This window comes from Ambystoma mexicanum, chromosome 5q, assembly GCF_040938575.1.
Source record: "Ambystoma mexicanum isolate Mex_15411 chromosome 5q, UKY_AmexF1_1, whole genome shotgun sequence".
NCBI lineage: Eukaryota > Metazoa > Chordata > Amphibia > Caudata > Ambystomatidae > Ambystoma > Ambystoma mexicanum.
This window is the reverse complement of record NC_090933.1, coordinates 1,366,572,591-1,366,597,660: the sequence shown is the minus strand read 5'-3', so window position 1 is coordinate 1,366,597,660 and position 25,070 is coordinate 1,366,572,591. Positions and strand designations below refer to the sequence as shown.

The following is a 25,070-nucleotide window of genomic DNA, read 5'->3' as shown; positions in this document are numbered from 1 at the left end:
GCATATTATGTATACACCTCAATTATCTCTCCCTCTCTACCTCCCACCTTCGTTCCAACTATTATCTCTATTGCAAAAGTACATGTGCAATAGAGTGAAAGAACAAATGTGATGAAAAATGATGATTAAACACGAAATGAACAAAGAATGTAAATACATGTATATATTGTGGTGACTTAGCAAATTTATCTCGCCCTCCAGGTACCCAATGGCCCAACGACCTACAATCGCAGAGAACCAATTAATGTTAGATAGTGATAGGGTCGCCATTAGGGCTAAAAGGTTCAGTAACGTTGAATGTGTTTTGAAATGTGCTGCAATTTTGATGTCAGTAATGTTGTTTTTCGCAGCTTGGTATTACACCCTTTTATCTTTTGTTAATGACATGCAAAGGGGGGGGAAGCGGGGCTAACATGATATGAGAAGGATCACAAATGATATGGACTGGGGTAAAGACTATATGGAAAGAGTCACATGAAATGAATGTCAACAAAACAGATGTGTTGCAACCCTCAGAATACATCACTGTAGGATCAACAAGTGTGTCAGTGTTACCTTTAATGTAAATACAAGCAATGCTTATGGATATAACGAATATGATGGAGATTATTATTGGACAAATTATTTTATTAACACTAGTATTAATGCACAGACAACCATACACCCTACCTCATACAACATTGCTGCAACTGATGACGATACACATGCCATATTGAATAGTAATGATACAACCTGGGCCAGAATGTTTCCAATACATTACAAAAGGGTGAAAAACAACAACCAGGAAGACAGGAGGAGGACAAAAAGGGGGGCGGGAGAGAAAAGACACGACATCTAACACGACCTGGGGTTAGACAAAATAGAAGATCCCCGCCACCCTGATCAATCAAGTAAATGGTATTCTGACATGAGTGCCACGGCGAAGCAGGCAATGAATGAAAGCTGCTACGTCTGTTCACTCATTCCGCATGCATCAGGACACTGAAAATATTAGTGCCACAGTAGGTGCCCTCGTCGGAGGCCCAATGTTTAATTCATCTGGTTTTATGCAGAATAAAGAGCACGTTCCAGGCGCACACGTCACATTGAAAAAGATTGAGATTGCGAAAACATGCACAAGCAGACACCAAGGAGTAATTTGCATCAAGGAACCATTTCTTGTCATCGAGGGGACGCGATGTGGATAAAATAAATGGCACGAAGAAACAATCGAATGCAAGGCAGAAGCACTTCGAGGCCTACCAAATGACACTTTCCAATGGATAAAAGAGGTATGTGACCCTATCTGGTTGCAACACGTCGCAAAGCTAACGTGGGTCACAGCATTAGAGAAACCTATCAAAATACCAAAAGAAGTGCCACATGAACTGTGTTTCCGTGGGAAAGGAAAAGTGAACATGGGGGAGACAAGGAGATGTAACAAAACGGTAATCATACCTGACATGAAGAAAGGAACAGCTGCACTAATGGACATGTATTTGGTTTGCGGCAAACAAGCTTACCTGCACCTCCCTGCATCGTGGAAAGGAGCTTGTGCTCTAGCCACCCTCCACAGAGCCCTGAAGGTAATACCAGAAAGCCATATCCAGGGGGCAGCAGAGCAATCGGCTGAACCATCGACAGCACCAAAACTAATAAAAGCAGAATCTCCAGCATATGAACTATTGTCAGAATATGAATTAAAGAAAAGATTAATACGAAGTAAAAGGTCCTCCAATCACAACTCATCCGAATTATCGAAACTCCTTGCTGAAATCCCGCAGAAATACAAACTCTTTTCATCAGCAGAAACATTCTTTGCTTCACTTCTTGCCCTGGGACTACAAGCACGAGCGAATGCCAAATGGTTGCAGATCGTGCACTGGGAGCTTATTCAACTGGCCAATGACACTGAAGAAGGGTTCAACATGATAAAAATAGAGCTCCGTGCGCTGCGCCTAATGACATGCAAAACAGATATGTCCTAGATCTCACAGCGATGGACGGCGGTGTTTGCCAAAAAATTGGGGGGGCGTGTTGCACATTCGCCCAACTGAAGATGCTGATAATGGGACACTCTCCCATGTGATAAACGCAGTGCACAACTTAGGGGAGAGAATGAGAGCGGAAGGAGGAGCAGAAGAAAGCACAAGGTTCGACAATTTCTTCAGCTGGATACCATCCTGGGTAAATGTGGCAATGATAATACTGATCCCCATCATCGTCTTTGTGCTCCTGTTCTTTTATATGTCCCAACTGGGACTACGGTGCTGTGAGAAAAGCATGCCGACCTCAGCTATGATGATGGTGACAATGGGCCGACCGACAACGGTAGCTACCATGATAGAGGCAAAAATGCAAACAGGGGAGTACACTACACCACAATACAGGAATTTACAGGCAATATGGGGATATTGTTGATAATTTGCATCATACAACAATAAACGAACCAAGGGAGTTGCAATGGTATCAAGCCCCATAGCCCATAAAACACATTGAAAGATAAAGGAGCACCTCAAATCATGTCTAAGAGTGGGAGTAAAAGAGTCTCACTATTACTTGGAAAGAAAAGAATAATCCCAAAAATCCAGCAAAGCTGCTGGGGGACTCACTAGGTTTGGGAAATTAGCCTTACAGAGCATTCTCCCTAACAAGAAGTCCCTCAGGAGGCAGTTGGATACAGTCTCTTTGAACTTCTCTATGGCCATCTACACAGAGGTCCATTGGCCCTGATTAAGGAGGGTTTGGAGAGTGTTCCTTCCCCCAAGCCAGTCAGAGTGAGTGACTCTGTGATAGGTCTCTGGAGGAGAATGTCACACATGATGGCAGAAGCTAGTGATAACTTAAAAGCAGGTCAGGCTCTGGGGAAACATTGGCATGACCAGAAGGCCAGCATGGGTGAGTTTACTCAAGACCAGCTTGTATTAGTTTTGGTGCTAACAGGGCAGAGGGCCTTGCAGGACAAATGGATAGGACCCTTCAATGTTGTGGGCAAACCTGGAGGGATGAACTATTTGGTGGACTTAGGCAGACCTAAGGAGGGTCCCAGAGTCTTTCACACCAACCGTTTGAAGGCATATGTCTCGAGACCAGAAGTGGGAGCTTTGCTTCTAGCTTCAGCTCAAGAGGAGGAGGAGAGTGAACCACTACCTGACCTCCTCAGAGGCCAACTTTTAGATGAGAAAATAGAAGGAGTCAATCTCTCTTCTCAACTGACATCTGAACAACAGGAGGAGTGCATAGTTCTGTTAAATCAGTTTGCCTCCCTGTTTTCACTATCACCAGGTTTGACCTCTTGGGGCCAGCATGATATTCTCACTGGTGACTGTTTACCTGTGAAAAGCAGAGGTTACAGAATGTCAGAACATGTGAGGTCCACATCAAAGGAGAGGTCAAAAAGATGCTTGATCTTGGGGTTAAAGCGCCCTCTACAAGTGCATGGTCTAGTCCAGTTGTTCAAGTACCAAAGACATGATCCAAGGAGTTGAGATTCTGTGTGGACAATAGTGCTCTAAATGCAGTCACTAAGACTGATGCCCATCCTTTGTCAATGTCAGATGAACTGGTGGACAGACTTAGTTCAGCCAAGTACCTCAGTACATTTGACCTGACATCAGGCTATTGGCAAATTGCCCTGACAGACCATTTCAAGGAGAAAACTGCATTCTCAGCCCCAGCAGGCCTCTACCAGTTTAAGGTTATGCCTTTTGGATTAAAGAATGCACCTGCTACATTCCAGAGGATAGTCAATCAAGATCTGAATGGGATGGAGGACTTCTGCATGGCATACTTGGATGACATTGCAGTGCTCAGCCCTACATGGAAAGAACATGTTGATCACTTATGATATGTTTTGCAGGCTCTTGAGCAGGCCGACCTGACCATGAAGGCAAGCAAATGTCAAATTGTTCAGAGCAAAGTGGTCTGCCTTGGTCATGAGGTAGGAGGAGGTGAAATAAGCTAATTGCCTAGCAAAGTACAAGCTGTACAAAACTGGGCCACCCCTACTACTCAAACCCAAGTGAGAGCTTTCCTAGGTCTCACTGGGTACTACAGGAATTTCATAGAGAACTATGGGACCATAGCTTCTCCTTTGAATGTGATTTCCTCTCCAAAATTCCCTAAAAAGTTTAGATGGAATAAGGAGTGCACTCAAGCCTTTGAAAACCTGAAGAAAACCCTTTGTCAAGCTCTAGTCCTAAGAGCTCCTGATTATCACCAACCCATCATTGTGCAGACAGATGCCTCCATTACAGGTATAGGTGCAGTCCTTAGTCAACTGGATGTACCCCATTTGCTTCATCAGTAGGAAACTGAAGGAACCAGAAACAAGGTAAACAACCATAGAGTGTGAATGTTTTGGCATTGTGTGTTCTCTGAAGAAGTTTAGACCATACTTGTATGGATCTACTTTTGTGATTCAGACAGACCACCAACTGTTGAGATGGTTATTGCAAATGAAAGAGGAAAACCCAAAACTTCTGAGGTGGTCAATCTGCCTGCAAGGTTTTGATTTCACCATTGAGCACAGAGCAGGATGTCATCACCAAAATGCTGGTAGTCTCTCTAGGATGTTTTCTAACCAACTAGAGGTAGAGATTCATCCAGGAGTGGATTAAATCCTCCTGTCCCTTAGTCTGGGAGGGGTGAGTGTTAGGGAGAATTCTCCAGAGTGTCTAGTTCCCCTTACCTACTGAGTACCTCAGCAGCTTTGCTGGATTTCTAAGATTTTTTTTTTCACCTGGTAAGAGTGTGAGTCTTATTACCCACTCTTACATGTGTTTGCTGTTTTTGTTTAACATATTCTTGTGTTCATAGACTGTGGAGCCTCACTTACTCAACAGGCATCATATTTGTACTGTGTGTTACACAGCACCTTCAGTGCAGTGACACATGGATGTCTTTAAGACTTCACAACTCAGACTCCATTTTCTTGGACTGACTACTGTCTTCCAGAACATGTAAATTGCCATTGACTTTATTAGTCTCTTTAAATCCACAGACCCAGTACAAACTATCTTACATAGAGTACTGGAAATGGTTAATACTTATCCCGTTTTGTCTGTTTCATTTGGCGCACTGTTTCGCTCCCTTTTCATCAAGACTTGGCTGGTGGCAGTGGTAACTACCCTATTTTTCCTACCGTGGTTATCTTAAATAACCTTTGTATTGTTTTAGGCTACCTTGGTAGCCTCGAACATAAACCTGCTAGAGCATATACATTTTTATATGGTTCCAGCTGAGTTTATTCACCATTTCTTTTTGAAAATGTCTTTCTCGTGTTTTAAACTGTGTGACAAACCAGGTTTGAGCCCTTTGTTCACTGTCCTTTTGCGGTTTTCTAGGAAGAAGCCCTCCTTAGGCGCCTGAAGCTCTGTTAGGCAGGATGTGAGGGAGGGCTTTTAGGACCCCTGCAATGGGTTCCCTTAGTAACCAAAGTCACACTCCTGTTTGATTGGCAGGTGACTGTCCCACCGGGACAGCCACCCTGCTTTGTGATTGACACCCACGGTGTGTGAATGGGGGAAAACTGCATAAAAAGCAGGTCTCTGGGTCTGGAAAGGCAAAGTAACCACTGGAACGGAAGGACCGACGAGGAGCTGACAGAAGAGGAACCCTTGAATGACTGAACCGCCTGGTGAAGCCCTGCTGCAGGTCCGAATCTTGAGAATCCAATGACAGAGGAGATCTACCAGGAATCTTCTTCCCCTGAGCTGGTGGGACCAATCAGTTCACCCAAACTGCAAGACAGAACTCCCTCCTCTGGTCGAATTTGCTGTACAGAGCTACAGTGAACCGGATAGCCAGGAAGGTTGGACCCTGCTTGGGTTTTAAGGAACGTACCTTTTATTTGTTGCTTTGCTCTGCTGCTGGTTTCTTCCCTGGGCAGTGCAGGACCCTGCAGTATTCTTACTTCATGTCAGTTTGTTAGGCAGAAACCTGTGCAGTTCCCTTAGGGACCACTACAAAAGGCTTAAGACTACCGGTGTTGGCAGTAAACCCAATTGGTAGCAGTCTGTACCACCCAGATTTACCTGGTAGCTGTGGCTGAGCAGCCAGACTTCTCAGTATATAGAGTATACAAGATAGGTACAAAAATACAGTAGCACAAACAAACACTGACCAGAGCTTGGGTATAAAAGTATATAATTATGTATTTAAAAACACACTTTGAAAAATACACAAACACTAATATGGCAAGCAAGTTCAAACACAGTCACTATTAATATATATACATCCCTGATCACAAGTCTTAGTTAAAACACCACTTATTTTCAGACAGAGGTGAGTGCTTAACCTAAGATGGCACTCCAATAAGAACATACACAAAACCAACACTTTAGGAGAACCAGAGCAAGTCAGAAAAGGCAGAGTCTACTGAGGAGCAAGAAAGTCATAGGCCAGGCCCACTCTTGGTGAGAGCAAGGCGAAATGTGTCCAAGATCACACTTGAATAGTACTTTTAAAGAGTCTTTGCAAAGAGTTCAAAAAGGGTTGGATCAAATCAGGACAAATTAGTTAGTAGGTCCCAAGTCACCCCAGGATAGAAAGTCAAGGATTTACGGGACACCTTGAACAGTCTGTTGCAAGGGAGACCAGGCAGACTCAGTACCTGAAATGGTGATAAAGCTCCAGCGGGGGCAGTTGTTCCTGGCAGCGGGTGCAAGTTGGTGCTTCATCCAGGGGAAGAGGAGATCTCGACGTGGAGGAAAGCTGGAGGATGTTGCACTGCCAGGGAGGAAACCAGCTGCAGAGTTTCCCGGTTAAAAGGTTCTACCCTTTTATTTGCGGTAGTGGTGAAGCATGGCTATCCGGCCACTGGGGTGCTTTGCACAGGCGATTCGACCATGAGACGATCCAGGAAGGTGAAAATAGGGCGATCTGGTTATCCCCACCAGCTCAGAGGAAGGAGACTCTCCGGGATGGAGATCTTCTCGGTCGTTGGGAAGTGGTGAGACGGTTCAGCAGGTCTCCACCGGTGGTGTCGTCATTGCAGGTCGGCTCAGCATCTCCCTCTTCGGATTCTTTGGTCCTGTGGCGACTTCTGAAGTTCCAGTCCCCAAAGCCCTCCTTTTATGCAGAAAACCCCCATTCATAAGTCCTAGCTGTCACTCAAACATGCTAAGTGGTGAGCCGGGCGGCTCACCACTGGGCCAATCACTCAAGAGTGCGACTTGAGTTGCCAAGGCAACTCAGTCCAGGGTGCCTAAAACCCCCTCCCACACATCCTGTAGACCCAGACAGAGTGGCACCACTTTTGTGGAGAAGCCCGCCAAAAAGTGGAACAAAGGGCTCGAGTCCTGGCAAAAAGACCCAACCGGGGAATAAATATTAAATAAATAACCCAGCGGTATCTTTAACATTGCACCAAAAAGTGGTGCATTTAAAATTAATGGGAAAATCCCATAGGAAATATTCCGGTGGAATATTTCACGTGGTAACCACTGCCACCAGCCAGAAACTCGCCGAGGGGGGACTGCACAGTGCCCTTCAAAAAACAGACCCAGGTGCAATCCAATTACCCCTACCAGTACTTCCACAATATGATGGTTTGTACTGGTTATGTTCACAATTTAAGACTAGTAAAGTCAATGGTGACTTACATGCCCTGGGAGACAGTAGTCAGTCCTAGGGTATGAAGTCTATGTTTGAGGATCACTATGAAACCCCTGTGTTACTGCACTGAGGGTGCTGTGTAACACACTTACCAAAAATACATGAAACCCTATGGAGTAAAAGACCCCATAGCCAATTAAACAAATTACAACGTCAAAGGATATCTCAAATCATGTCTAAGAGTGGGAGAAAGAAGAGTCTCACTCTTAGCAGGAGAAGAAAATAGACCACAAAAATCCAGCAAAGCTGCTGGGGGACTCACTAGGTTTGGGAAATTAGCCTTAACAGAGAATTCTCCCTAACACTCGCCCCCAGACTAAGGGACAGGTGGATGAATCTCATACCTGTAGTCGATGACATACATCCTAGAGAGACCATCAGCATTTTGGTGGTGACACCCTGACCTCTGTTCTATGGTCACATCAAAGGTTTTCCTTTGTAAGCTATATGACCTACAATCCCTTTGAGGAACATCAGTCTTTTTAAAACTATAGGGGATCTGGTTGACCAGTCCCTCAGAAGTTGGTACAACTTCTGAGCCTGTGATAGGCTTTTTCAAGGGGTCCTTATAAAGGATTCCCTCAGATCTAGAGGGATCTCCAGAGTTCCTCAACACTTCTCTGTTGGGAGAAGGTTGGGTTTTGGGCCTCTTCGTTGGAGGGGATGGAGATAGCTAAGGTACATGCTTCTCCTTCCTCTTAGATCTACCCTTACCTACTTCAGGAGTTTCACTCCCAAGATTAGGATTTGAGTTGGAATCGTCAGTAGAAGGTCCAACAGTCTGAAGGTTTTTGGCCTTAGACTTTTCTTTCCTGGTTTTCCACCAGCACTGAGAATTACCAGTTCTCTTAGGCCGAGTTAGGGGTCCAGTTGGTCTATCCACCTCTTCCTCAGAAGCAGGGGGAGTCACAGACCCTAAAAGTGGGGGAATAATGATGGAGCTTGGTTCAGGCTCCCATTTCCCTAAGATTGGGTCAGAGGTCAGAGGGTCAGAGATCAACTTACCAACACTTTAGAGTGAGACATGTCCCATAGATAGACATGCAATGTACCAGGGGGGAGGGCCACGCTAAGGAACCCTGAGAGAACACAATATTGCATGAGATTCAGATGTATAGATGTAGTGTGTACATAGAGAGATGACATTCTTTTAATTATGGTAGTTACATTCAGTCCTGCATGGTCACACGGTAAACACAGGCACAATGAAGTTTCCTGAACAGGCCCAAGCACTGATGGTAGGAAATGTGCTGTTAATTCCAATAGCAACTTCCCCTCTCTCCTTAAACTGAACTGTTGTGAATAATTATAATCCCAAAAAAGAATGCATCCAGCAAGGCCACGAGACAGCATCAGGTGCCTCACTGTGCACATTCATCACAGCAAGGCCAAAAGCAGACCTCAAAACCCCACCCAGCCCACCAGGAGTTATGACAGCCACATCTGACCCAGCCCAGGACCCCTGAATTCTGCAATAGCAGATGGCCTCAGACCACCAACCATAAACCCTGTGGCCATGAAAGATCTGGATGAACACAGCCTTTTTTCCTTATTTCATAAGGGCACTCTTTGTAATACGAGGTAGAGGGTGTAATAAATTATAGTCCAAAATGAGGGTGGAAACCTTGGGTGCGGAGAGTGTGACATGGAATGGGAAACAAATGTGTGGGTCAGCATGATCATGATCCTCCCCCTGTGCCAGTCCCCAAGGTCCCCAGGTGCACGCCATAATGATAGGATAGCATTGTCTTACAGTAGTAACTTATGAGGAGGATGACCTTCATTCCCTGGAGAGATGAGCCCAGCTGACCGCACATGATGAAAGATGGACGGACCGGCTGGGGCCAGCCACAGCCTGGCATCCCCTATGGAGCAAGACCATGCATAGGGTCTCACCAAACAGCCACACAGGTTTATACTGTATGCATGACATTGCCATGATAATGTGTTGCCTAATAACCTCCTGCTTGTACCAGGAGCAGATGAATTATTTATTTGCACGCTTATTTTTGTGTTATTAAACCTTGTTATACTTGCAAGAAATTTCTTAGCCTTTTTCCCTAGTGGGATGTATTTTTTCTGGTGTGAGCGTTCAGGGGCATGACTTCAAATTGCCAGTACCTCACTGCCTTTACCCATGGCAAAAAACAGTATGAACACACTTGTTTGCTGCAGTGGGACTGTGAGTGTCCGAGCATCTTTAACAGAATACTACATGCCGACCTAAGGAACATCCAATCACCTGGATGATATGTATGTATATAGCAACAATGAGCAGCACCTCAGAAGGTCCTCTATCATGCTGTTAAAACTGTTAGCCCGAAAGGGGTACAAAGTCAACAAGGCTACATTACGATATTGCCAACAAGAACTACTTGGCAAGAAACACTGAATGTGTTCAATTTATCATCCCCAAGCCAACAGCATTATGGAGAGGATCAACCAACTTCTCAAGAGCATACTGTCTAAGCTTTGCACCACATTGAAAAATAATTGAGTGGATTGCTTAGCCTTGGCCCTCTTCAGTTTACGCACATTGCCAAGCAAAGACCACCAATTATCACCCCACGAGGTGGTTGCTGGCCATCACATGAACACACCTATATACCCTGTCAGAAAGGCATCAGATGCCCATAAAACAGCAGCAGTTTTAGGAGAATTCAAAGAATATTTGACAACATTAACACATGCCATCAGATACTTCTCTGGACAGATTGCCCTGCGCCAAGCAGAAGGTGCATCAGTCACCACAAACACAACTGTAACCACCTCCCCATCCACACACTTTCTGCTGCCTGCAGATTTCATTCACACCAGAAGTTGTGTCCATAAATAGAACAATCCGAGATTCCATGGCCCCTATGAAGTGGTATTTTCCAGGGCCCTTGCTATAAAAGTGAAAGAGCTTTGTTATTGGATACACCTCTCAGATGACGCAAAGCACCACCAAATGCAACACAAGCACATTAAGAATAAATAGATATTGTCCACCTACCTTAGTTAAAATGATTTCTTCAGACATGTTTTATAAAAATCTTTGTCTTCCTCTCTCTCTCTTTCTCCCACTCTCTCTTTCTCCCTCTCTACTCCTCCACCCTCTCTTTTGTGTGCATTTTTTCCCTCAGATATCAATAAGATGGAACCAGTGACTTCAAATTCTTCAATAGAAATTATAAAAGAACTCAATTATAATATTAGTCATAGATGTTTATATTCTTATAAATGTGGAGTGCATTTTAGTGCAATATTATTTCCAATTGTAATGTTTAGTTTAGGAATTTTTTGGGGAGATTTTTTTATATTAAAAGCTCAGAAAAATGAGGGGGAGGACGGGATGTAGGAGGGGATGTATTCACAAATATAACCAAAAGTACTAGAAATATGCACATTATTAGAAACAAACGTATTAACAATGTAACCAAAGAAATATCCCTGTATGTACGGGTATGATTGTGGACATCCATGATAACACCAGCACCATAAGCGTTGGAAGCAAACCTATTGGCAAACCCACTAAATTAAACAAAAGGGTAAAATGGCAGACACGAAGGGAGCGATTTGACAATTATAGCAGGCTTGGCCTTGATGCCATTTTGGATGTACAACATCCTGAAATGAAGAACAGCTGGTACACTGATATGAGTTTGACAGGGAGACAGGCAGCCAGTGCAAGCTGTTATGTCTGTTCTCTTATCCCGCACGGGTCATGGGCACCAAAGGTACAAGTACCCCAAGAAGTCCCAATTATAGAGGCACAGCGCCTGGTTCATCTTGTGACATCAAGGATTAAAGGTGCCTTTCAAGCACATAGTGTACAACTCGAACTGGTCAACCCAGATCCTAAGCAGTGTAATAACAATCAGAGAGACATTCAGTGGTTATAAAAAACAGTTATCCAGGGATTGAAGTATATCAACAGCAAATGGCAAGACACGAGACTCTGCAGCCTGCCAGAGGGCCTCCTGCGCTATGAAGAACTCATTGCTCCAGTAGAAGTAACATGCACACAAATATGGACAGAGCACATCACACAGTTGACATGGACTGCAGCAATGGAAAAAAACAGTGACAGTGCACCAATAAGAGACTTATGAACTCTGTTTCCATGGTGAAGGAACTATCTTTATCGGGACCAAGGAGAAATGCAAGAGAACACTCCTGATTACAGACCTGAAGAAGGGCACAGCAGCTGTGACCAACAAGCGTACTTGCACTTCTCACCATCATGTAGGGGCTACTATTCACTGTCCATGTTACACTCAGCACTGCTAGTAATCCCACAAGAGCATTTGCAAGGGTGGATAATACCCGACCCAGCTGCAACCATTTCCCCCATATTCAACTAACAGAACCCGCCTCTGCGACCAGAATCTCACATTCTGCCAAGAAGAGGGCAATATGAGATGTTGCAAAGGAAGAAAAGAGCACTGCTTGCAGAAATACAAACTTTTTAGCTCGGCGGAGACCTTCTTCACCTCAGTTTTACTAGCCGGCGTACAAGCTGAAGCAAACACAAAATGGCTGCAAATAGTGCATTGGGTACTGGTACAGCTGGCAAATCTACACAGAGCATGGGTTCAATATCTTAAGGTCAAGCTGCGTGCCCTGTGGCTGATGACAATGCAGAACCGATATGTCCGTGATATGTTGAGTGCAACGGAAGGTGACATATGCCAAAAAATCCGGCATTCATGCTGCATATTTGTGTCTCTTGAAGGCGTGGAGAACAGATCATTATCAAACATAATTGCAGCCATACATGGTCTGGGAGTTTGTGTGAAAAAAGCAATATTCCATGGGGATAGTTGGTTTGACCTTGCATTTGATTGGGCTCCATCCTGGCTAGGAGCCATCGTGAAGATGCTGGAACCTGTCATTGTGTTCATCCTGGTCATCCTTTGCACCTGCCAAATGGGGCTCTGATGTTGTGCCAAAGCAGTACCAAGTAGTGGATTGATGAGGGTATGAATTGGGGGTCCAAAGGTACCTCACAGTACAATAGATAGTACTTTCTAAACTATCCACCCCATCCCTCACAAGGTCCCCATTCATCATGGAGATGAAGCAGATTGCTCATTCCATCCCACCATTGTCTCTCCCCTCGATCCGGACAACCATGATGAAGTATGGGTAGACCTAGCAGGCGATGGAGGATGTATCTATATGACATGCACACCTGCAGGATATGTATAATCAGCAGAAAGTGTGTGGTACATTAGTAGAGCCTAGATACCAAAAAAGGGAACTCCACCATCTGAGGAAGCAGTGAGAAGGGAGATGAGTGCATGCATGCCAGGGAATACGTTACTGTAGAAGTAACAAAAGGGGTAATGTTGGGTAGGGAATGAACCTACCCCAACCACCTAGGTGCTTTAGGGTGAGGCGAGCCCCCATCAGAGATCTCTAACAGCCAACAGGGTTTTATCAAAGGCCCCCACAAGATCATAATATTATGTGAGATTTAGACATAGTGCACGCTTATGAGTATTCACCATGTTTACTAAACCATAGTCAAGCCATTGGGCCTGCATGGCCAAGTGGGGTTCAGTTTGCTAAATACCGGCCTCAAGCTGGAAGGGCAAATCTGAATAAGACCAAGCGCCAATGAGAGAGGCACTTGCTGCTGTTGACTTTCATAGAGATCCCCCTTTGTTATAAAATTGTTGCCATTATGTTCGTTCTAAGGAAGAATGTGTCCTGCAAGGCCACACAACAGTTCTGGGTGCCTTGGTGTATGTGTTATCATAGACAGGCCAAAGCAGGGCTTTGAACCCCACCCAGCCAACCATGAGCCATGAGTCATAGCCCATGCCCATGCCCCAGTCCTACGACCCCACAATTCCAAGATACTAGTCGTATGGTCATCCCAACTTCATTCCTCAAAGCATGATTTGTAATGGGAGGTGCAGGGAAGGATAAATTATAGTCCAAAAGCAAGGGATGAAGCCTTTTAAGCCAAGAGATGCAATCGGGATGAGTGAAATGTCTGTGTGTGGGTTAGTGTGACCTCAAGCCTCCCCTTGCGCCAGTTCTCTGAGCATGCCAGGTGCACTGATTAATGATAGAGTAGCAATATTTGCAAATATAGTTATTTGCTTCTGTGGCCTTTGGTTCCCCTGAAAGGATGAGCCCAGCAGACCCAACGTGATGGAAGATGGACAGACTGGGCTGGGACCAATAGCTGAATGGTATCCCCTATGGAGCAGTCCTCCCACGTATAGGGTCGCGCCACCAGCTACGCAGGTTTTACTGTAATACGCATGATGCTGTGTCCCCTTATAAGCTGCTGTTTTCACCCCTTCTTACCAGAACGTTCTCAGCAGCATTTTTCTTTGATGGCACACCTACTTGTTGTAGAAATAAAATGTGTTAATCTTGCAAGAGTTTCTTTGGCCTTTTTCCCTAGTGGTTTTAATTTTTTCTGGCGTGAACATTTAGGGGCGTGTTTCTGTTGTCAAAACTGGCATTCCTGATGCCAGGTAGATCTTGTAGCACTTTTCTAATTTCATGTTGAAATGTTTCTGCCGTGTATAAAATGCCCAAGTTGAGCTGCCAATACCTCGGCAGGCCCAGGTGTGAAGAGTATGTTGTTATGTAGATTGATTCTCTCGCAAGCTTAATCTGGTGGCATCAGCACTGCAGGTCTAGCTTTCCAAAGACTGTCGCCCCTGTCAGGTGCACACTAAGGTCATCATTGGTGGGTGGAATGTGTCATTCTCTCCCGATGGCCACATTGGATAGCCGCATATTGATGCATGTACTGACAGTGTATGGCTGTTTGTGCTTGGCAGCTACTACCATGGGGCCTGTTTTCTCTGTTATTATTTAGTTCCTCTGGCTTCTTTAATTCCATCTCCACTGCTGCTCTCATGTGGAATGGGAGTCTTCTGTGCCTGACTGCCTGAGGCTCCACTGTCGGGTCAGTGTGTAGCTTTGACTCTGACATTTTATATTTGGTGAGGGAAAAAAAACACAATGTTCACTTTATCTGGGGTTGTGGGTAATACATTCTGGGCCGCTTCACCCAAGTTGGACGGGTGTCCTCCTTTGGGAAATGCATGGGGTTCCCTGTTTTTCTTGCTGGCTTCGACACCCTAGTCCCAAATCTGTAGGTTGCCCATATGAACAAAATGTGATGTGGCAAAAGGCTTGGGGTTACCAGCAGGTTACCCTTTTCCTTTTGCGCCCCCGGTAGGTGCACCCACACATGTGAGGTACCGTTTTCATTGGGACACGTGTGGGAACGCGAGAAGGTATGACATCTGTGGTTGGAAACGTGTTTCAGTGAGTGGACATAGGGAAATGTCTCTGAAATTGGCTGGAAATGAAGACAATTCTCATACATTTCGCTATGGCCACCCACCGAAACACACAGCCAACAACACCTAGCCTACCTTCCCCCGTCCGAACATGTGTCCCGATGAAAACGGTACCTAACATGTGTGGGTGTACAAAAGGAAAAGGGTAACCCACTGGTAACCCAAAGCCTTTCGCCACTGCCCATTTTGAACATATGGGCAACCTACAGATTTGGGCCTAGGGTGTCGAAGCCAGCAAGGAAACCAGGGAACCCCATGCATTTCTGAAAAGAGAATTCCCGTGGGAATCCACAGAGGTCTGACTTGTGCAAATCAGCCCAGAATCTACTACCCAGAACTCCTGGCAAATTCCAAATTTGGGGGCAAAAAACAGAATTTCCAGACATTTCACTATGCTCAACCACCGAAACTCGCTGCCAACAACAGATGTAATACCTTTCCGCGTTCCCACAGGTGTCCCAAAGAAAACAGTACCTCACATGTGTGGGTTCATCAATCTTGCTGTAAAGAGAAAAGGCTAACCCACTGCTAACCAAAAAAGGGGTTGGAGAGATAACCTATAGCTTTGGGGATAGGGTGTCAAAGCCCCCAAGGAAAACTGGGAACCCCATGCATTTCTGAAAAGTGGGCACCAGTAGGAATCCACAGAGGTCCAACTTGCACGAAGCGGACCAGAATGTTTTACCTAGAACCCCCGACAAAGTAAAAATGTTTTTTTTTTTTGGCACATTTCAGACTTTGCCGGGGTGTCTGGGTAATACATTCTGCGCCGATTTGTGGAAATCATACATCTGCAGATTCCCACAGGTGTCCTCTTTTCAGAAATGCATGGGGTTCCCTGTTTTCCTTGGCGGCTTGGACACCCGAGTCCCAAATCTGTATGTTGTGCCCTTCTGCAGAGAGTGTAAAATTCAGGTGTGAAAGCAGACTTGGGGTTACTTGTATTTTAGGCTTTCCCCTTGGTGCCCAGGTAGTTGCACCCACACATGTGAGATAACGTTTTCATCGGGACACCTGTGGGAATGCAGGACGGTGGGCCATGTGTTGTTGGAGGCGTGTTTCGATGGGTGAGCTGAGTGAAATGTGCGGAAAATTCATTTTTTTTCCCACATTTCGTATTTTGCGGGGGTGTCTGGGTAATAAATACTAGGCCGATTTGCGCAAATCATATCTCTGCAGATTCCCACCGGAGTCTTCTTTTTGGAAATGTATTGGGTTCCCTATTTTCCTTAGTGGCCTGGACACCCGAGGCCCATATATGTATGATGTGCCCGCCTGCAGAGAGTGTGAAATTTAGGAAAACAGAATTAGGGTTACTTGTGTTTTAGACTTTCCCCTTGGTGCCCAGGTAGGTGCACCCACACATGTGAGTTACCGTTTTCATCGGGACACGTGTGAAAAAACGGGACGGTCGGCCATGTGTTTTTGACGGCATGTTTCGATGGGTGATTCGAGTGAAAAGTGCGGAAAATGCATTTTTTTCCCACATTTCGGACTTTGCAGGGGTGTCTGGGTAATAAATTCTGGGCCGATTTGCGCAAATCATACGTCTGCGGATTCCCACGGGTGTCCTCTTTTCGGAAATGCATGGGCTTCCCTGTTTTCCTTGCTGGCTTGGACACCCGAGGCCCATATCTGTATGATGTGCCCGTCTGCAGAGAGTGTGAAATTCAGGTGTGAAAACAGACTTGGGGTTACCTGTGTTTTAGGCTTTCCCCTTGGCGCCCAAGTAGGTGCAACCACACATGTGAGATACTGTTTTCATCGGGACACTGGTGGGAACGCGGGACAGTAGGCCATGTGTTGTTGGCGGCGTGTTTCGATGGGTAAGCAGAGAGATATGTGCAGAAAATGTGTTTTTTTCCCACATTTTAGAATTTGCAGGGGTGTCTGGGTAAAAAATTCTGGGCCGATTTGCACATAATCATACCTCTGTGGATTCCCACGGGTGTCCTCTTTTGGGAAATGCATGGGGTTTCCTGTTTTCCTTGGTGGCTTTGACACCCGAGGCCGATATCTGTATGATGTGAGAGTGTGACATTTCAGGTGTGAAAACAGACTTGGGTTACTTGTGCTTTAGGCTTTCCCCTTGGTGCCAAGATACATGCACCCACACATTTGAGGTACCGTTGTCATCGGAACACCAGTGGGAACGTGGGACGGTAGGACATGTGTTGTTGGCGGCATGTTTCGATGGGTGAACAGAGTGAAATGAGCGGAAAATGCATTTTTTCCCCACATCTCAGACTTTGCAGGGGTGTGTTTATAATAAATTCTGGGCTCATTTACACAAATCATAAAGTTGCGGGTTGCCACGGGTGTCCTCTTTTTGGAAATGCATGGGGTTCCATGTTTTCCTTGGTGGCTTGGACACCCGAGGCCCATATCTGTATGGTGTGCCGGTCGGCACAGAGTCTGAAATTCAGGTGTCAAAACAGACTTGGGGTTACTTGTGTTTTAGGCTTTTCTCTTCGCGCCCAGGTAGGGGGACCCACACATGTGACGTACCGTTTTCATCGGGACACCTGTGGGAACGCAGGAGGGTAGGCCATGTGTTGTTAGCAGCATGTTTCAATGGGTGAGCAGAGTGAAATGTGCAGATTTTTTTTTCCCCCCACATTTCAGACTTTCCGGGGAAGGCATGATCTTTTCAGAAGCCCAGTGTGGGTTTAACGGACATTGGGAACCATGCTTACTTGAATCTTCCAGGAGATTTGTGAGGGCCTGTTGGACTAATATTTGAATGTACTCACTTGGAATGAGAGTTGAGTTGGCCAGTATTCTGCCCCCCAATCACTCTTGTCGATGCGTTGTTGGTTTTTCCCCCCAAAGATATATTAGTGGGTCAATTTGTGTGTATAGTGGAGGTAATTTGCATTTTTGGAGAATCATGCCTTATCTCTTCTGACAAGGTGATAATTGACGTTTCCTTAGGTTTTTTTATTACGGTTCCAGCTGGGTTTATTCACCAAAACATTTTGTAAAAGTATTTTTCGTGTTTTACTCTGCGCGCCAAGCCAGGGTTGCTTCTTTTGTTCACCATCTATTCGCGGGCTTCTACACAGAAGCCCTCCTTAGGTACCTGTATGACTGGAGGGGACAGGATGTGAGGGAGGGGTTTAGGACTCCATGCACAGGGTCTCCTTGGATACTCTTGTTGTACTCTGAACTGATTGGCTGTAGTGACTGTCCCGGCAGGACAGCCACCCTGCTGTGTGATTGACAGCCAGGCTGTGGGAATGGGGGAAAACTGCATAAAAAGCAGGTCTATGGGTCTGGAATGGCAGAGTCGCCACTGGAACGAAAGAACTGACAAGGGGCTGATGGAAGAGGACCTCTTCCATGACTGAACTGTGAAGCCCTGCTGCAGGTCCGAATCCTCAAACTCCAACGACAAAGAAGATCCTCTAGGAAATCCTCTTCCTCTGAGCTGGTGGGACCAAACTGCAAGCTAGGACTCCCTCCTCTGGTCAAATTCGCTGTACAGAGCTACAATGGCACCTTTTATTCATTGCTTTTGCTCTGCTGCTGGTTTCTTCCCTGGGCTGTGCAGGACCCACTAGTCTTCCTTCTTTGTGTCAGTCCGACAGTCGCTTCAGGAACCGTGAGACTGCAGGAACTACCAGGAACGTCTGCCTCAGCCACAGCTTCTCCATTTAAAGGTACTGTGCAAATTCGGTTGTTCGTTTCCTTCAGGCGCAGTGAAAGTGCGTGAAATCTTTCTCCAATCCGAGGGCTTGTCCTTCTCTACTTTTTAAACTAACTTTACTGCTGACCAACGTCGTCCGGAACTCTTGGCAAAGACTTAACCGCGAACTACCCTGAGCGGTGTGATCTTGAGCAAAAGACATTAGTCCTATTGACTTTGGCCCTAAGCCTTTTTGATTTGATTGCATCACTGTAGTTCCTCTTTCTAGATTGCCCTGCTTACTTACCTGTTGGTGCTGTTTAATATCTGCCTAACTTTGTCTTTCCCTCCCTTTTAAATTTCTGGAGTACCATTTTGCTCCCACTTCATTTGTGAGCTTAACTTGTCTGGAACCTATTGGGAGTGTTATGGGGAATTAAGAGTGTGATTTTTAAACTGCTTTACTTTAGTGAAATGTTATAGAACTGATGTGTAAATAAATGTATATTCTTTTACCCATAAATCTTGAGTCAGTGTTTGCTTGAATCATAGTAATTGCTGTCCTTTGTGTAACTATTGATACTGCTCACTTGCTCTTGAGATAAGCCTGGCTGCTCGGCCATCGCTACCACTTTACTGTGTAGTACAGGCTTGTACCAAAGGTGAATTTGTACTGTCACTTTTAGTCTTAATTGTGTATGGTGTTCACAAAGGGTACTGCATATAATTCTGCCCAACACCTGGCAACTCTTGCCCACTCCAAAGCCATTTTCTGCTCCAATTTCCAATGACATGCTGATGACATTCAACTCATTTTCAGGCTGCCCTCGCCCACCTCCTCTCCTTCTCTCATCTCTGATTGCCTAACTGCCATTCAAGATTGGTGTGCCAACAACAATCTTTGTCTGAATTCCAGCATGACAGAGATCCTCATCATTGGCACACCTTCAACCTCCTTTCCCCTCGCTCTCTGGCCGGCCTCCCTTGGCCCTCCTCCTATCCCCACCTGCAAGTCTAAGAACCTCTGGGTCATGTCCTTCTCTGCCCATTTGTCGGATGTCTCTAAAAAGTGAAACGTCTTACTGCACCTCCTCAGAGATACTCTGCCTTTCCTCTCCTTCCCCCAGAAGCTCACTGTCTCTCGAGCTCTGGTTCTCTCTAGGTTGCACTAACAGCCTCTTTATAAATGTACCTGCCTCTACTCTCCGCCTTCTGCAATCAATGCAGAACAGGACTGCAAGACTTGTCCTTGGCCTCAAGCTTTGGGATCGTATCTTTCCAGCTCTGAAATCTCTCCATTGGCTCCCAGTGGATGCAAGGATTCAATTCAAAACCCTCTGCATTGTCCACAAGGCTTTTTGGGGCCTGGGTTCAAAATACCTTCAGCTGGCCCTCCGCCAATACCTCCCCTCTCGAGCTGTTCACTCCTCTACCTCTAACTCCCTCAGGGTCAGTTGTTTTTCAAAGAAACAAGCTGAGAGTAGATCTCTGTCTTCTGCTGGAGCATCCCTCTGGAATAGCCTCCCTGACACTTTGAAACCTGAGGAGAACCATCTTCGGTTCTGTAAGCACCTCAAGATCTTCCTTCTTGCTTCTGCCTTTGCCCCCTCCCCCCCAACCCTCCTGATCTGTTCTCTCGCGGCACTGTGCACCTGGCCTACCCTCTGTCTTCCAAACCCAGGTACCTGCTCACCCTGCCACCCTCCTGCACTGCCTCCGGCCTACCCCTTTCACTGGGGTCTGTATCTGTACCCATACAGTCCTACCCTTCCTGCTGCCTTAAACCCAGCACTTGCCAATTGCTGGCTGCAATACCACGGTTTGTTGTCTTTTTGTTTATTTATTTATTCATTTATTTATTTATTATTTATCTGTGTTCTCCTTTGCGCTGCACTTTCCACTTCTCCCCCGTCCCATACACTTTTCCCCCCTCCCATACACTTTTCCCCTCTCCCATGCACTTACGTGTTCTCAATGTCACTGGGCCTAGTAAGATCCTTCATCTCGCACCCAGTCTCAGGCAGTTCAGTCTCTTTACATGCAGTGACTGTCTGTGGGGCCTTTCTTTGTGCACATAGAGCTGGTATGCATTATTTGTCATACATATATGACGTCTTGCAGCTCCAGTCGTGATCACCTCTGACATGTCATGAATGAAGTACCATCTGTTAGGAACCCTCAGTCTAACGTGCACCAGAACACGCATGTCCAATTGGTCACCTGCACGACATGTCACACTGCAGACCTTTATTAAAGCATATATCCCATTCACTGGGCATCAGGATGAGGGTGACTTCATCTATTCAGGGCAAGGTGCACCAGCTTTTCTGCAACGGTTTGAAAGCCAACTCTATATGGACTTAGAGACGAGCATCTATGCCTCACTCTCTGTCTCTCCCGGTCTCCATCATCCTCCAACATCCATGACTCACTCTCTCTGTCTTTCACCCTCAAGTATCCATACCTCACTCTTTGTCTCTTTCTCTTTCACCCTCGATCATCCATGCCCCTCTGTCTCTGTCCCTTTCACCCTCGAGCATACCTGTCTCAGTCTCTCTCTCTCACCCTCGATAATCCATGCCTCATATTCTATGTCTCTTTTACCCTCAAACATCTATGTTGCACTCTCTGTCTCTTTTCCCCTCCAGAATCCATGCCTCAGACCCTCTCTCTCTCTCTCTCTCTCTCTCTCTCTCTCTCAACCACGAGCATCCATGTCCCACTTTCTGTCTCTTTAACCCCTCCCACTTGTAAAGATTATAATCAGGATCGCAGAAACTGTGGATCAAAGAAGATTCACTAGGCATATATTAACATAACATAACATAACATAACATAACATAACATAACTGAAGTAAGGAACTGAACGGCAGGCGACACTCACCAGGACACACAGCAGAGACACTCAGGATATTGCAGAGGAGCACAAGGTGACCCAACATCCTTGCGCTGCTGTAAATAAAATGACAATTACTTTTACAACAAAAAAACTGTGCAGTAAATTATGTTGATGAAACAGAAACCCTTCCTCCGGTAAGTGTCCCGCAGGTACTGGAGGAAGAAGACTAGAGGACTACAGGGTTACCCAGGACCCCTCCCCACCTTCCTCAGTCTAAGCCCCCTACAGGCACAAGTCTTACCAAGTAAGAGGGTCTGGTGGGTGGCACCCCTGGGACCTCAGCAGAGATGCTTGAGTCTGGGGTCTGCAGAGGCTTCTCAAGGATGAACAGACAGGAGGTGGGACTGATTCCTCGGGTGAATATGAAGTTGGGATGAGGTCAGGAAGGTTCTAACGGGAGAGGACACAGGTAGGGCTGCAGATACAGGACACTGGAGGTGAAGAGAGAGCTCTGAGACAGATGAAGCAGTGCCTTTGCATAAAGGTAGACAGGAGGCAGGGGGCTGAGCTTCAGAGTGCAGGAAAGCACCTCGAGGGCAGGTGCATGAGTCATCAGCCTTGTGAGAGGCAGTCTGTTGGCACAGCGGCTACTGGGATTTGTCATGAGTTTGGCTCGTGGTGCTGAAGCACAGCAACCACTACAGCAGCAGCCCTGCAGGAGTAGAACCATGCATTTAAATGCTTGTGTATTGCAATGACTGTTGCCACTCACCTCTTCCCACCAGCACACAAAGAGACCCAGCAATGAACCAGAGCCCCAAAGCACACAACTTCCATAACGTTCTGATAGGCAGAAACCTGTGCAGTTCCCTCTGGGACCACTGCAAAAGATTTAAGACTACAGGTGTTTGGCAGTAAACCCACTTGGTAGCAGTCTGTACCACACAGATTCACTTGGTAGCTGTGGCTGAGCAGTCAGACTTCCCGCAAGAAGAGTTAGGCAGTATACAGAGCATACATAATAGGTACAGAGGCACAGTAGCACAAGCAAACACTGACCAGAGCTTGTGTAAAAGTATATAATTATTTATTTAAAAGACACACTTGTAAAATTAAACTACCACAGAAAAAGGTAAGTACATTCAAAACACAGTCCTAATTACTATATGTACATCCCTAGTTATTTGTTGGACAAGTCTTAGTTAACACCACTTATTTCCAGACAGAGGTGAGCGCTTAACGTTAGATGGGCTCCAACAAGTTGATTAAAAAGGGAGGGAAAGGCAGAATTAAGAAAGCAATACAGCAAAACACTTTTCAGAGAACCACAGTAAGTATTACAGAAGGCAGTCTATTGAGGAGCAAGGAAGTTCAGTGCCAGGCCCACTTTAGGGAGAGCCAGGACTAATATGCCCAAGATCACACAATGTCACACAGTCTCCAAAGTCTTTACAGGTGAGTAGAAAAGGTCTGTTAAGCTTAGAAAAGTTTAGTTAGGGTGTCCCAGGCTAACCCAGGTTCGAGAGCCGAGGGCTAAATCTGCCCCGTACAATTGGTGGCAAGGGAAGCCGGGCGGAACACAGTACCTTCAAAGTGGAAAGGATCCTCCAGCGGTGGCAGTTGTTCCTGGTAGTGGGTGCAAGTCGCGGCGTCGTCCAGAGGAAGAGAAGATCTCGACGTGGAGGAAGGCTGAAGGTCGTTGCACTACCAGGGAAGAAACCAGCTGTGGAGTTTTCCGGTTAAAAGGATGTTACCCCTCTTTCACGGTAGAGGTAAAAAGTGGTATTCCGGTTGCCGGGGTGCTTGGCACAGGCAAAGCGACCACGAAATGCTCCACGGAGGCGAAAAGAAGGCAAAAACTGGTTGTCCCCACCAGTCAAGGGAAGAAGACTCTCCGGACTGGAGATCTCCTCTGTCGTTGGGAAGTGGTGAGACGGTTCCGCAGGGCTCCACCGGTGGTGTCGTCGTGGCAGGTCGGCTCAGCTTCTCCCTCTTCGGCTTCTTAGGTCCTGTGGCGACTTCTGAAGTTCCAGTCCCCAAAGCCCTGCTTTTATGCAGCAAACCCCCATTCACCAGTCCTAGCTGTCACTCAAACACGCTAATTGGTGAGCCGGGGGGGCTCACCACTGGGCCAATCACACAAGAGTGCGACTTGAGTTGCCAAGGCAACTCAGTCCAGGGTGCCTAAATCCCCCTCCCACACATCATGTAGACCCAGACACAGTGGCACCACTTTGGAGGGCTTTTGTGCAGAAGCACGCCAAAAGTGGAACAAAGGCCCGACTCGGGTTCAGGGTTCCTGAAGTGAACCCAGACGCCATTTTGGCGGCGAGTTCTGGCAAAAAATCCCAACCTGTGAATTAATATTAAATAAATAAACCGGCAGTATCTTTAACATTGCACCAAAAAGTGGTGCATTAAAATCAATGGGAAATCCCATTGGGAAATATTCCGGTGGAATATTTCCATGGTATCCACTGCCACCAGCCAGAAACTCGGCGAGGGGGGAGAGGACAGTACCCCCTCGACAAACAGACCCAGGGGCAATCTAATTGCCCCTACCAGTACTTCCACAGTATGATGGTTTGTACTGGTTCTGTTCACAATTTAAGACTGGTGAAGTCAATGGTGACTTTACATGTCCAGGGAGACAGTAGTCAGTCCCAGGGTATGGAGTCTATGTTTGGGGGTCACTATGACACCCCTGTGTTACTGCACTGAGGGTGCTGTGTAACACACATACAAAAACCAATGATAGCCTATGGGGAAAAATACCCCAAAGCCCTTAAGCACATTACAAGTCACAGGAGTACACTCAAATCATGTCCAAGAGTGAGGGTAAACGAGTCTCACTCTTGGCAGGAGAACAAAATAAACCCCAACAATCCAGCAAAGCTGCTGGGGGACTCACTAGGTTGGGAAATTCAGCCTAAACAGAGAATTCTCCCTAACACTCGCCCCCCCAGACTAAGGGACAGGAGGATTTAATCCACTCCAGGATGAACCTCATACCTCTAGTCGATGACATACATCCTAGAGAGTCCATCAGCATTTTGATGGTGACATCCTGACCTGTGCTCATTGGTGAAATCAAACCCTTGGAGGGAGATTGACCATCTCAATAGTTTTGGATTTTCCCCTTTCATTTGCATTAACCATCTCAAGGGTTGGGGGTCAGTCTGAATGACAAAAGTAGAACCATACAAGTATGGCCTAAACTTCTTCAGTGCCCACACAATAGCAAAGCATTGTCTTCCGATTGTTGCCCACCTTGTCTCAGGATCCTTCAGTTTTCTACTGATGAAGAAAATGGGGTGCTCCCTACCCTTCTCATCCAGTTGGCTAAGAACTGCACCTATACCTACATTGGAAGCATCAGTTTGTACAATGAAAGTTTGGTGGTAGTCAGGAGCTCTGAGTACTGGAGCTTGGCAAAGAGCTTTCTTCAGGTTTTCAAAGGCCTGATTGCATTCCTCATTCCATTTGACCTTCTTAGGGAATTTTGAAGAGGAGATTACATTCAGTGGAGAAGCTATGGTCCCATAGTTCTCAATGAAATTCCTGTAATACCCAGTGAGGCCTAGGAAGGCTCTCACCTGTGTTTGAGTAGTAGGTGTTGTCCAATTTTGCACAGCTTCAATCTTGCTGAGCAAAGGCCTTATTTCTCCACCTCCTACCTCATGCCCAA

The 25,070-nt window shown here is 46.1% G+C and overlaps 1 protein-coding gene across 1 annotated transcript in view; it reads right to left on the bottom strand.

Moving 5' to 3' along the window:
• Positions 1 to 21,873, bottom strand: part of LOC138498728 (CD5 antigen-like) — a 688,494-nt gene extending 666,621 nt beyond the window's left edge. The window contains exons 1-2 of the mRNA XM_069622366.1: positions 21,684 to 21,873; positions 21,428 to 21,495 (exon numbers count right to left, since the gene is read on the bottom strand). Coding sequence (XP_069478467.1) covers positions 21,428 to 21,485 — 58 coding nt within the window. The 5' untranslated portion in view covers positions 21,486 to 21,495; positions 21,684 to 21,873. The remainder of the gene's footprint in view (positions 1 to 21,427; positions 21,496 to 21,683) is intronic.
• Between the last annotated feature and the right edge of the window lie 3,197 nt (positions 21,874 to 25,070).